The sequence below is a fragment of the Rhinatrema bivittatum genome, chromosome 6 (genome assembly GCF_901001135.1).
Source record: "Rhinatrema bivittatum chromosome 6, aRhiBiv1.1, whole genome shotgun sequence".
NCBI classification, from domain to species: Eukaryota; Metazoa; Chordata; class Amphibia; order Gymnophiona; family Rhinatrematidae; genus Rhinatrema; species Rhinatrema bivittatum.
The window spans coordinates 118,369,474-118,383,765 of NC_042620.1; the positions used below are offsets into that span (position 1 = coordinate 118,369,474).

General features: G+C 32.9%; 1 protein-coding gene across 3 annotated transcripts; it reads left to right on the forward strand.

Moving 5' to 3' along the window:
- The first annotated feature begins 1,542 nt into the window (after positions 1-1,542).
- HOXD11 (homeobox D11) lies at positions 1,543-14,292 on the forward strand. Of its 3 annotated transcripts, none has more exons than XR_003857383.1 (2): positions 1,543-2,136; positions 9,600-9,735. XR_003857383.1 is itself a non-coding variant. In XM_029605848.1 (2 exons), exons 1-2 carry the CDS (start codon positions 8,475-8,477, stop codon positions 9,833-9,835), a joined length of 834 nt encoding a protein of 277 aa, XP_029461708.1. In that variant the 5' UTR covers positions 8,195-8,474; the 3' UTR covers positions 9,836-14,292. The 3 variants fall into 3 exon arrangements, 2 of the variants coding, with proteins under 2 accessions (XP_029461708.1, XP_029461707.1); XM_029605848.1 differs by lacking the exon at positions 1,543-2,136 and adding an exon at positions 8,195-9,075 and having other exon boundaries at positions 9,603-14,292; XM_029605847.1 differs by lacking the exon at positions 1,543-2,136 and adding an exon at positions 8,198-9,075 and having other exon boundaries at positions 9,600-14,291.

The following is a 14,292-nucleotide window of genomic DNA, read 5'->3' on the forward strand; positions in this document are numbered from 1 at the left end:
CAAATGTATTGGGGCAATTTTTTCTAACTTAGCATTTCATATGTGAAATACACATATATTTCAGTTACTGCTAAGTAAAAGACTTGTAATATCAAAGGGGTTGTTTTTTTTATAATTTTCCCTCAAAATAGTACAGTCTAAACTTTCAAATTCTTTCTTGAGAGTTTTAGGCCTTTAGATTTCTTGACAATTCATTTTCTAAAGGGATTACCATCAGGTCAATACTAAGTAGGGGAAATGTTGTAGATGCTGATATATGCATCTTGATGTTATTTCATTGTTTGAAATGATTTGTCTTTTTCAGCTGCTATATTTTCTACTGCATATGTCGGTATACTGATTATTATATTGCTTTAATGTTGTGCTACCATTTTGAGATCTTTTGAAAAGTAGTTTAGAAATTTGATAAATAAATTCAAAAACATAAGAAAACGGCAGCCTTGATATATAAGTTTATGTTATTTTTTATCGGCTAACAAAAGAAAAATCTAAAAAAAAAATCTAAATTCACCAAATCAGTCTCAATTTTCACATTAAAATTTGAATTACAAGTTTAATGGAAAGGGTGTACCTGTTAGATAGTTTATGTATTTGCGTTATTTAAGGATGTTACAATTCTGATCTCCCTTGCTTGAAATTCCTATTTCGCTTTCCTTCTCCGCTAGTGCGCAGCGGTATAGATATACAAACGGAAACAATCAGTACCCGAAGAACCGCAGCTGAGCCTGCGGGCCTTCCTTTTGTATCTGTTCGCTGCTGTAGCAAAATTGTAAGTAAATGTAAGCCATTTCCTTTCACCAAATCTGACAGTCCCTTTAGCTTTAATCCTAACACAAAAAAGGGAAATGTGTCCTTTCACTTAATAATAACCGAAAATAAAGTGTTCCTATTATACATATAGACTTTACATTACTTCCATAGCTGGGACAATGCAAGGATATTATGTAACATGGAAAATGATCATTGTATTAAATTACAGGAGCCTGGTCTGGGTCGTAGTCTGCCACTCATTTATTTAAGACTATTGGGAGGAATATATGATTAAGTGACGGTGAATAAAAATAAATGAACTTGGATTCTTTGCAGACTGTGATCCTTTAATTAGAGCATTGTAATGTAATGCATTGAAGTCCATTCTGCACATGTAAAGTAGCTCACATCGGACGACAGGTACGTGGTTTTGAAAGCTCACTTATTGCAATTTTATATATATTCCTCCATTAAAGGTATCACAATCTGTAAAGAATTCATTTTATACCAGTATCACTGTAACTGCTGAAATTCCTAACTACCGGTAAGAACGGATTGCTAAACTTAGGGAAATGTATGCTCCTCAAACGTCAGCACATTCACATTCTGCCCTTTTACTTCAGCATTAATACGCCTAAACAATTCCCACACCTCGGTTTCAAATGCAAACTATATTAAATTGAGTGTTCAGCGTACTGCACGGTTGAAAAAAATAGAATCGGTGGATGTAGGCGGTGCTGAAACCAGTTGCTTTGAAGAGCTTGTATGCAAAGTTTCGTCCAATGGCTGAGTTTGTTCTTTTTTTCTTGCTGTAACTACAATACTGCTGAAAGAACTGCAGAGGTCCTGGGCTGGAAATGGGTAATCATTACAGGGTCCCTGTGGCATTTTCGATCTCCAGATCCGTTTTTATCATTCAAATATTCGATCTACTATCTGCCCAGCAAATATCCCAGAAGGAAGGTGTGTGCTCGCTCTCTCCCCAGACGTGGTCCTCTCCAACTCAGACTCCTGTTTTCGAGGGTTGCTCGGAGTCTTCATTGGCCTGCTTAGTGCCCATCGCTTCGAACTGCAACAAAAAAAAAAGTGCCACGAGGAAACAAGAACTACTACAGTCAAATTCCGAGCTACAAACAGGAAAAAGGATGCAGACAGAGGCAAACGTCTGCATTTGGACTCAAGTGTAACTCAGCCAAGCAATCCAAAGCCAGTAAAATGCCAATTGCTCCAAATTGCAAAGAAGTTTCCGTGGGCCGCCCCTTTCCGAAGGAAATTCTCGCGCTTCAGTCTCAGGGAGGATACCGAGAATTCAGTCAACTTGAACGTGACAGTGTTGCAGTCACTAGAAATGTATCGCTGCCTGGGACTTTCCTTCTTTGCAGAATGGTAAGAGTTCTGTTTATAATGCATTCTTAACAATTGCTTAAATTATTGCTATTTTAGCTTTTGAGCGGTCATATTCAGTGCTAACAACATTGCGAACATTTCCAAGATTATAAAAGATGTAAATGATGTACGAGATATTTTTATATAGGAAGAGAGACTTGCACATTAAGTAAACCATCCCTTGCGAGCCTATCTCCTGGTGTCCAACCCAAGTAAGATCAAGAAGGAAAGAATATCCTTAAAAGAAATAAAAAAAAAATAATTTCAGAACTGTAAAATTGTAGAAATGTAAAATTCTTCTGGCTGACTTTATTCATCGATAGAAGTGGAAAAGAATGATCCCACTGACTACATCTACGATTTAACATTTGGTTTCCAAACCAGCGGATGATGAAAAAAATGAGCAGCCCCCAGAGATCAGGCACTTTCTACATGTTGGAATACATTATCGAATACTTTTCTGACGGTTTTCCATTTTCTGTGGAAAATATCCATAATTATGGGAGGAGAAGAAAAAAAATAGAATCATTGGCGCTGTTTGAAAAGCAAGTTAGCTCCGGTTAAGATGATACATTTCCCAGACCAGTTTTTCAATTTTAGTTTCTCAGTTTATATATGTCTGCATCATTGTCATATTTTTTTTGTGATAAAACAATTTCAGATTATATGGATGTAGCATCAATGTATTGAACTGGCGTAAATATGAAAAAAATGAAATTATTTTCTTTGCAGGAATATGAAAACTGGATCATGTATGCCAGCTTAAAAAAATGTTTGTGTAGTGCAATCAGCATTCTGATAGCTCTTACTCCACGTAATGAATATTTAATAAATGGAATAAATGCAATTTGACAAAGATAATGATTATCTTCAGGGCTGGAAAAAATCTTCAGGGCTGGTTCCTAAAATTCAAAAAAATCTAAAACTAAAATAAAATAAGAATAAAAAAAAACATACAATTTTAATTAAAAAGAGCAAAATAAGAAAAAAAAAAGCCAAGCAAAAGCAACAACAAATAAGAACCAAAAAGCCAGAAAAAAAGTGAGGGAAAAAAATGTTCAGGCTCCTAAATTTTTTTGACTGGCATCTACGTTTTTAATATATATTTCCAACCCTGATTCACTTTAACTGGTTGAATGAAGTAAGACCTTGCTCTTTTGCATCATTGGTTCATTTTCCCTCTAGTATCATGGAAATTGATATAGTATCCAAAATAAAATGTTTCCTGTTAAAATGCATCCCCAATGGCTCACCCACAGGCCTAAAAAAACTATAGCTAAAGACAAGTATTTCAGAATTGATCTGAATAGCATACATGAGAGTTTGGAGTTTGAATGATGTCTCAGTTTATTGCATGAAATTTTGAAAAGCCGAATAGAATATTTCCGAATAGAAATAATGCTTTTGTCAGATTTGTATGCCACCACATAGTCTGAAAAGACGTGTATTTAACATGATTTTGAAATAGATTTTGGTGGTTCATGCAAAACTCATGATAGTGTAAAAGATGTGGGCCTACAATAACTAATGATCAGGGTCCTTATTTTATTTCAGTTTTATTGATTTGTTGTTAAATCCTAAAACTTAACACGGATTTAGGTTTTTCTCAGTTAGAGCAAGATATTGCTAAAAACATGAGGAGGATGGGAAAAGGGGACGGGGAGGAAAGGAGGAAGGGAGGTAGAGAGAGAGAGAGAGAGAGAGTTGAGAGCAAGAGAGAATGTGTATTGTATTCTTCATTTTCTGCTCTTTCAATTACAAAAGCAAAATCAGAGACTATGCACCTAACAGCAAATTAAACATTTGACACTGTAACTTGTAGATATTGTCATGAAATAATAGGTAATGCTTATTTACATCTGAAGAAAATATTTGAAGGATTTGTAAAGTCTAAAATTGAGCAAATATTTAACACCTCAAGAACAATCATTATAGATGGCAATTTGTTGAGGGTTGCTTTTAGAATGTCCCTGCAAGTAGCTATTTACGAATTTAATGACATATATACATTAAAATGCATTTTCTGCAATTTTTTATATTTCAACTAAATGCAAACAAAAGATGTCATAATTGTATACTAGGTGGCAGTCTAAAATCATTGAACTATATATTTATTTAGACACAATATAAATCGAATACATAAATAATAAAATCTTCATAACATGAACGCTGTATATTTTAATGTGAGATTAACTTTTTAAATGAACAATGTCAAATTTCCATAAGCAAATGAAAGATGCAGTATGTCAAAACACTAATCTTGAAATTTTGTCTTATTCTACACTAATATTATTTAGGAGACACTGATATTTGTAGACTTTTTTTTTGCTGCTAGTGTTTACTACAATAGATTGTTTTCAGATTAGTAATTTAACTTATACATATCTATTTGTTTCTGCTTGAAAACGTTGTAAATTCTTTGCATTGAATGCAGTTTTTATTTTGGCAGAATGTTCTGTCTCGATTTCATCGTCTATGTCTCTGTGTTTCTGCTTGTTTGTTTGTCTAATTGGTTAGTACCTATATTGTTAGGAGGCAAAGCCATGTTTTCCTAGTAACATAAACAAGTTCAAACATCTACTCATAAAATAAAAAGGCACTATGTAAACTACACAACAATTTAATTATGCAATTTTAAGTATCTAAATCTAAACATGATTGTAGATAAATTACTATTTTTGCTTCCTGCATTGAAGGATTTTAAACATTAATACGAGATAAATTTAACTATCCAAATTGTAATAACATAAATAACATTACAGATATATACATTATACTTTTGAGTGAAAGAAACAGATTCAAATTGATTATTGGAAGCATTTATTGCATTTTAAAAGCTCATGACAGCATTACACCTTAGGACAAAAATCTACAAAAAATTAATACATGAATACATATATCATTCACATGGAAAATAATACTGAAAATTTCTATCACATATAAAGGTTATCATATTTTGTAACGAGATGTTCTTTACTTCCAGTTTGCTTTTGTGAAGCAAACAAATGCTTTTTATTAAACCTTTGCAAAATCGCTTTGGCAGTATTTTGGATTTTTCACCATATCTTTGCAAACTAAGTTGATGTATAAACCTTCTAATAATATCGTTTGTTAAATTATCATTTATAATCCTATTAATTGAATTTATGATTGTGATCTGTAGACTATTAGTCTTTTAATTTGTATATCGTATTATCTCTATATTATTTAAATAAATTATAGAATTTTTTTAATTGATCAGGTGCAATCTAAATTACTCACTACTTTCCATTCAAAAGAATGTAATGATTTAAAGTCTGGACATTTGAAGAAATCGAAGTTGTTGAAAGACATAGGCTTGTCCGTTTTGGGGTTTTTTTTCTTGTTGAAATACATTTAAACTTGTTTGGTGTGATGAATTATTATTATTATTATTATTATTATTATTATTATTAGAATAATCCATACAAGATGTACACAGCACATTATAGTCACATTATGGACAGTCCCTACTTCTTGAAAAATGACAATCTAGTCAAGACAGACTGCCAGGACACACAGCGAAAACAAATAGGAGGCTCTGAGTTACAACAGCAAGGCCATGGCTGAGAAGATGAAAGATAGGTGGGGTATGTTTCTGTGTGGTGTGTGTATATTGCTGGAATGTCTGTGTGTCGAGATAAACGCATAGGTGCACAAACACTATACACATACTTGCACAGTTGAGTACCCCCTGCCTCCCCCTCCCCCCCCCCCCCCAACACACACATCTGCTTTATTTAATAATTTTTAACTCCGTTTTCTGTTATTTTAATTGGATAAAGAAATCAAGCCTATTTAAATAATTTCATGGCAATTCTGTACTAGATATAGTACCTTCCGAAGGCGCATAAATAATTAAAGTTTGGCAGAGTGGAAAAAGCCTCCTCGCAGAACAGTGGTGGCAATAAATGAAATGGCTCAGATCTCTTCTCCAGTCACTTTTTACGAGAGCTGCCAGACGGTGTCTGTTCACGTTCTCCAGATACTAGGGGCGCCATAACAAAGTTAAGGTCAAGTTAGTGTCTTATCTTGGGTGGCACAAAAATACCGCGCCTTCTCTAGCCCTACTGCGTGGGTTTTGTTTTTTTTTTAATATATATATATAGACACGAATGTTATGCAAGCGCTCTTAATCTTATCATCGTGCTTAAGGAAATGTCACTGGAATATGAATACCTACTAATTCAGGAAAACGATTGCAGATGTTGCAGTCGGCCAACGGTAGGTAAAGAATGTTTCTATTTACATTTGTTAGATCTTGTGTGTTCCTAATGGGGTTGGTTTTTTTTTTTTTAATGCATCTTACCTTAAAAAGTGCAGATGCTTGTGGATTCAGAAGCAAAAGTAAAAAAGCAAAACACAGTCTTAAAGGAGCTAGTGCTGATTTTTCGAATAAAAAATGAATTATTGAATGGAATTGGTTAATATTTTAAAAACCCTTCCCCCCCTATATTTGTTTCTTGTCGCTACCCGTTTATAGACGGCAGCTTTTCTATTATAGTAGTCATATGGTAAAACTAGATATTGTAGGTTCCATTAAACCGAGATAAAACCTATCGTTCTGTTTGTTGCTCATCACTGCGCCTGACTTGTTTACTGTACTTGAGATACAGATTATTAAACTCCTAAGGTTATGCGTTAGGTGACTATTATTGTCGTGCCATTAAGAAATCTATGGATATAATTTGGGCTTCAGTGTTGGTGTGGCTGGATAAGCTAAGCGACTGAACGCATTCGGAGGACCATTTAAAATGTTTCCCCGATTGCTATGGCTCTTGCAGGCGTGCACTTAAAATCGATCAACTTAAGAAAAATGTACATTTTAAAGTATTTAAAGTTTTGAACTAAAATTATGTCTCTGTGTTCTGTTAATTACAGTAGAAACGTCACTAACTCAGGAACGGGCCTTTATAAAAAGCTATGGAAGTTGCAGTCTAGTCCTTCAGAGCTACCGTGCACATTCATTCTCCTGACAAATTTTCTGATCGGTTTTTGAAATAGAATAATATTTTTCCGTACTTTTCAGTATATGAAAGGCATCATTATGCAAACAGCATGTTCTGATTTTCTTTTTTCCATCGTAATACCTTTAACAGTTAGTCTCCCCCCCCCCCCCCCCCCCACACACACACAATAAGGGTTTACAGAATCTGAACGGTATTTGAGGTTTAGGTGAACTCGCCGAGTTTATATGCATTCATTACAGATATAGAAATATTCTGGTAAATAATTTTTGTTGCAGAAAATGATCAAGCAGCAGACTATATTTTGCAGAATATATAAGATACATATTAAAGATGGTTTGCTAATGCTTGCGAAATCAGTTCATTTGTCGGATTTATTTTCAAAAACAGCTTTGGAAAACGTAATAGTTTATGTTGTGTATTGGCAAAACTGGCGAATAAATTAATTATTTTGAGGTTGTTTCTGAAATAGAGAAAGCATGTACTGTTAAATAAATGATAACGGATTTTGATTTCCTTGCAAAGAAATAAACGATAATACTACAGAGAGACAGCTGAACTTATAAAATATCTTTCAACTTAAGTGAAAAGTGACACCAGCGCCGTCCAAAACTGATGTATTTTTCATCACTAAATGTTCGTGTGGTTCTTTTACAACGTAAAACATGTGGGCTCATTGGGTTTTGGGTTTGGTGATAAGAATGTAGTAATGAGTTTGACTTAAAAAAATATATAAATATATAAATTTATAGAGATATTTTTTGCTCTAACTTCGATGTAGATAAGATTTATATTTGCAATTATCTATAGAATTATTTGATATGATCTAATATGCAAATGCCTTCTATTTGCCATAATCCTTTTTACATTTTTAATAAATGCGAGAATTCGACCTAGTGAAGTTTCTAATTTTAATTTGAACTGATAACATTGTCGCTTACATTTAATGTATCTTTTAGTGTACAATTGAACATCACATTTAGTACAAATCTGTTACTCTTAAAATGGTACAGGTTTTCTGCATATCGTATATCAAGGTAACTAATTGCACTTCTGTTTGTTGGCTCTATCTTCCTGTAGAGAATTATATAATTTGCGAATATCTAGGATTGCATTCTGTATCTTGTCGTCTTTAGAAGAGATATTTTAGAGCCTTTTCGCATAGATATAAGGACATTTCTGCATTTGATCACGTGACATAATTACCACTAGAATCAATCAAGATGAATTGCACGTCAGCACACGTTCCGGATTTTTTCTTAGTTGATCCTGTCCAAACCCTCTTGAGCAATAGATGGATCTTGTTCAATGCACTGAAATCTCCTTGTTGGTTTCAATCGCTGTAAGGGAGACATGACCGAGTTTGATAACTGCAGCAATACTGCATCAAATATGTACTTGCCAGGTTGTGCTTACTACGTTTCACCTTCAGATTTTTCGACGAAGTCTTCATTTTTGTCACAGACATCTTCCTGCCCTATGACTTTTCCTTATTCTTCAAATTTAAGTCACGTACAACCTGTTAGGGAAGTAGCTTTCAGAGAGTATGGATTAGAACGCAGTAAATGGCAATACAGGAGTAGCTATGCCACTTATTACCCTTCTGAAGAGGTTATGCATAGGGATTACATTCAGCCTGCGAACAGAAGAACAGAAATGTTATTCAAAGCGGACCCCTTATGCAGCCACCATGGATCCTCAAGTACTTCTTCCGCCAACTTCTATAATACTATAGGACGAAACGGGGTTCTCCCTCCAGGATTTGACCAGTTTTACGATGCAACTCAAGCAAGTCATTATGAGTCTGATAATGACAGTCAACCTGAAAAGACTGAGCTGAAACCCCAGAATAGCATATGCAAAATAACGTCAAGTCAAGAAAAGAAAGCGGCAACAGAACGCAGCGCTGACTCGCCTTCTGGGGAAGTTGTTGCAGAGAAGAGCAACAGTTCAGGTAGGCATCAGTAGTACAGCAGGGATAAGAGTGCAAGGCCAGAACTTTCTCAGTCTCACTTTATATGCACTTTTAATAGTATCCATATGATTTTATATATTATATAAGCATTCCTCTGCCGTTGTAAAGCATATTGACAATTGGGAACTAATTAAGTTGGATTTAAGATATTCTTGAATCAGAATTCTAATTGTACATTCTCTGGACTTTAGAATTGGAGCGGGTGTTAAATCAATGTACCGTAGACTATATATTATCAGGCAGACTCTGGATAACTTGTAAATTATAACCTGTTTGTTGGATTTGAAATGCAGAAAAAAAGAAACCTGTTAAAATCTATTTACTCTACAAATTAAATTTAGATATTACAAAATGAACCTCGAATTTTGAAACGCGTCTCTTTCTCTCCCTCTTAATATAAATATATATTCTTTTTCATTTTGGTCAAATCTGTTTGCTAAGACATCTATTTGAAAATAGCTTTTAACATTTTAGAAATCAATTCCTTGTACCTTCTATTCCAGTAGTTCCCCAGCGATCAAGGAAAAAGAGATGTCCCTACACCAAATATCAGATACGGGAGCTGGAAAGAGAATTTTTCTTCAACGTGTACATTAACAAAGAGAAAAGGCTACAGTTATCTAGGATGCTGAACCTCACTGACCGGCAAGTGAAAATATGGTTCCAGAATCGAAGGATGAAAGAAAAGAAACTAAACAGAGATCGCCTTCAGTATTTCACTGGAAATCCATTGTTTTGAAATATATACATATAAAGTGCTCTCTGGCTGAAAAGTGTCTTGATCGACACAAAAGGGTCTAAATTTCATTTTTTTTTTTTTTTACCAGTTTCTCCCAAACCCCTTTTTCTTCAGAAAATTGCAGGCTCTTGGCTGAATGGATTCTTACTACTGAAGAGCATCTATCTATATGTCAAAGTCACCGAATATAACAGCACTGGAGTGCTTTTCTTCCGGATTGCATCAATGCACATTTACAGTTTTAGGGTCCTTTTTTGCAAAGGTTTTTCCCCTCCATATTGTGTCTGTGGAGACCATTTGTAGATAATAGGTCACTAAGCATTTTTTCATCTGAAGTTTTAAAATGAACTATATTTCATCAAAATGAATACCTTTAAAAAAATTAAAAGATGTACATTCAATGTTAAATATATATATCATTTCTATGAGCGCATGAACAATTGTTTTGTGAATAATTGGTTTATAGTAATGTTAATATTATTACATTAATGCATTGCATGGATTTAAATATTTTAAAATAGAATACTTACTGGTCCACAGAGGCATAATGAAATAATGGAAAGTCTTATTTTCACCTGTTTTAAGACATCTAAAATGCAGTTACTATGGTAAATTCTACAATTTGTATGACTTTCATAGTTATTTTTTCAAATATCACATGATAATCAGTGTCCTGCATGGATGATGCTGAGATAAAATAACATCAATGCTATAAATATTTTGTGCTCTAACTTGAGTGTTGTAACCAAAAAACTTAACTCCTCTTTACTAGTAAGACTTGGCTACATGCTTTCAGGATTTCAGACAAAAGCAGTCATAAAATACATACTATTGTTTATGCAGCTGAAAGAAATCGGCAATTATTTTTAAACCATTACAATAGTTTAATATACAGTTTATTGTCAAACCAAGGTTACATATTATCACAATGTAATATGAGATAATACTTATTTCTCTCAGTTTTTGATGGGTAAAACTATGGTTATCTCTTCTTTAGACTTTATGTAGCATGACGTTGAGCTGTTTACAAAACCTTGAACTGTCTAGACAACACCATAAAACCGGAGGAGCTAAACAGCGTAATTGGGTTATATTATACACCTTCTGGTGGTCTAAAAAGAGGTTTCCGCAATGTGCAATAAAGAAAAGGAGAGAGGAATGATTTTTTTTTCTTCAGTAAGTCTAAGTGGGCATTATTGCTCCTGCATTTAGTAAAGGCAACGTATATATATATAAAAAAAGGCATAAAAAGTATTAAAAGTTTACTGTACACATTAAAAGAGAGAAGGAACATTATCTTTAAAAAAATTTGATTCCATTTAGGAAAAAAAAAACTTTTTAGTTTGTCTTTGAACTTCCAAAATGTCAAGGTCATCACCTTTAACCTCTCTGAATAAGTAGATGTGTAAAGGATCTCCAGTTATTTTTCAATCACTTACATATTTATTACTGGACTCAAAATTATATTAAGGGTAGGTGAATACACATACTCAAAAACAAACATTTTCTAAGTAATTCCTCCTAAATGCCTTATATCTTTGTTTTGGGGAGTTTAAACAATCAATTGTTATTGGTGCAATTTTAAAATTATGTAAGAGCTCTTTATTTTCTATAGCAAACAAAAAAATGCCCAGAAAGCACATTTAAAACATCTGCTAAATGTTGCTGAAGATATAAACAATACAAATAATGGGGAAAGGAATTCTCAACAGAATTTAAAATAAGTTGTGTTATACTCTGCAGTCTATCTCAAAATTCTCTACCACCTTGCTGGCAAAGACTTGCCAAAACACTATTCAATCTCTCTTTTAATACTGACAGTAATTATGATTTTATATTTAAATACTAATAAAAATGATTGCACATAATAGTGGCCTTGTCTGTGGAAGCAAAACAAATCTTTTTTAAAGTCCTTATTAGCTAAGTTTGCCGCTATGACTTTGTACACAATATGGTCTGTTATTGTAATTGCATTAAATTAAGAACACCACATTATTAACGTGCAAAAAAAATCCTGAATCAACACTGAACAGTACATCTTAACATTCGCCTCAACTAAAGTTGGTATATAAATATTTTAAATACATAAATAAATAAATAAATAGACAATCCCATAGGGGAAAATATTTTACTTAAGGACAAAATAGCCTGGTCAATCTGAGACACTTCATAGTCAGTGCGTTGCCATTCATTTCCACAGGAGGGCGCGCTCATGTTCAAAATACAATTATTCTCTTTATATACTTAACTCTTCCCCAATAATAACATAATCCTTTGTATCTATCACATTTTCTCGATATTCGTAATGAAGCAATTAAATTGAAATATTTTGAATAATTTCCAGTTGTGGAATTACGAAGAATTTTACTAGTTTTAAAAAATTATTATCAAAATATGTTGCAATCTGCTTGACTGAAGCCTAAGCAAGCCTCAGCTATATTAAAAAGGATTAATCTGCAGTATTCATTCATTGAATTGTAAATTTAGATAACTTTGTTATTATAAGTTCAACTTCCAATGACACCAATAATGAAAAATTTCAGTGTTTCGGATGTAACATATTATTGTCGACAGTTTTTGTGTGTGTAAGTGCAATCGTGTGTCTGTGTCTGTGTATGTGTGTGTGTGTGTGTGTGTGTGTACGAATATGTCAACATAGAAAACATTGTTTCTATGTTCTGTTTTCTCATTCTATTGCCCTAACACTCTGGTATATTACTGAAAAACTAGAAATAAACACAATAATAAAAAAAAAACTATTCCACGATCTTATTATAATAGTTTTCTATAAATCCATCTAACGCATTAAAATTGCAACTTTTAAAATTCAAAGAACAGGTAATAAACTTGGAGATTCTTCATACATTTACATTTATTCATTGCTTAAAATGCACATTTTAATTACTTTTATCCAAAATTGATCCCGTTATATTTTAATTTCTCATTACAAGTATGTTATACTGACAAACATATTTTGCTGTCATTATGCTTAATATAATACAAATCTGTTGTTGCAACATAACATTAAGTAATGAAAATTACAAACAATGTCTAATTTGCAAAAATTCATCCAGGAGCACAAAACGATGGGAAAGCCTTAGAAAACCAATCGCAAAATAGGATTTGCCCATATAGCATTTTATTTAGCGTCAAAACATCACTACTATTAAAAAATTATTATTGTTGCATGAAAACTCTCAAACGTCAGATGTTTATGTTAGAAAACAGATGTGTGTGTGTGTGTGTGTGTGTGTGTATTTTGTATCAATAATTTAACAATTACACGATAGAAACTATTATTCTTTCATTCATGAGATGCAACCTCTCCAGTGTACTGGTCTTGCCTTAGCATAAAAGACGCAATAGAAAAACTAGTTTCCTCAAAATTTTTTAACCTGGCAATGTCATATTCCTATTTAAATTTCTGGTTACTTAAAACACTTAGGTATACTTATTTATCTGTATTTATCTATATCTCTGTTGTACGTGTATATAGACAGACAGACAGACAGAAACAGGCACATACAGGTATGTAGAATATCGGTTTGTGTTCTTTGTTTAGTTAAGAAATAAACAGAAGGACAGACAGTAATTGGTATTAGAAAGAAAGAAAAAGGTAAACAGTAAAGACAAATTCATTGTGCCAGTCTCTATAAAGTTACATGCGATTTGTATGTAAGCATAAGTTATATGTATATGTGTGTATGAGTGTTCGTATGTGTATGTATGTCTACGTGTCTTGAAATTTCTGTATCCTACATCAAGGTAATCTAAACCTTAGAATTTTAGTGTTTGTATTGATCAAACGAATGAAATTTCAGAAGGTAACAGTGAGGTCTTGCTCTGGTTAAGTATTTTTGACTAAAATGCAGAATTTCGAAGTTGTGTTACTGTATATAAGCATTATTATTGTGCACATTTTGAACTTTGATTAAAGGCAGTGGTTGCATAATCATCTTCATTTTAATAAACAGTAATAATTTTCAAATTAATTACCAGCTATGAGCACATGAAAGTTGCTTTTTATTTCTGAACATATTAATATGATATCAGTGGAATTGTGAGATGCCACTTTTAATTTTAGACTCCTTGCTGAAAAAAATCTTTATACACTTTCCCATAAAATATATTGAAATTAATTTGTATTGTATAATATCTTTTCTAATATGAATTCAATATATTCATTATAAAATTGTTCTAGGTGCTAATGAAGACTTCAATTTCACTATAAAAGCTATTGAGAGAGTCTCTTATATGATGAGTGGGTTATTTTGCCAAACTAAGTTAATAAACATTAATTTAAATTTAAAACCCTCTCAAAGTGTCTAAGTTATTTTATGGTGGAAACCTGCTCTAATACTGTACAAATATTATCAATAAGTAATTTACTGTAAAAGGTAATTGAATTTCAAATTCAACATTTTTCCTTTGATATAGAATGGGACATAGGGATAGAG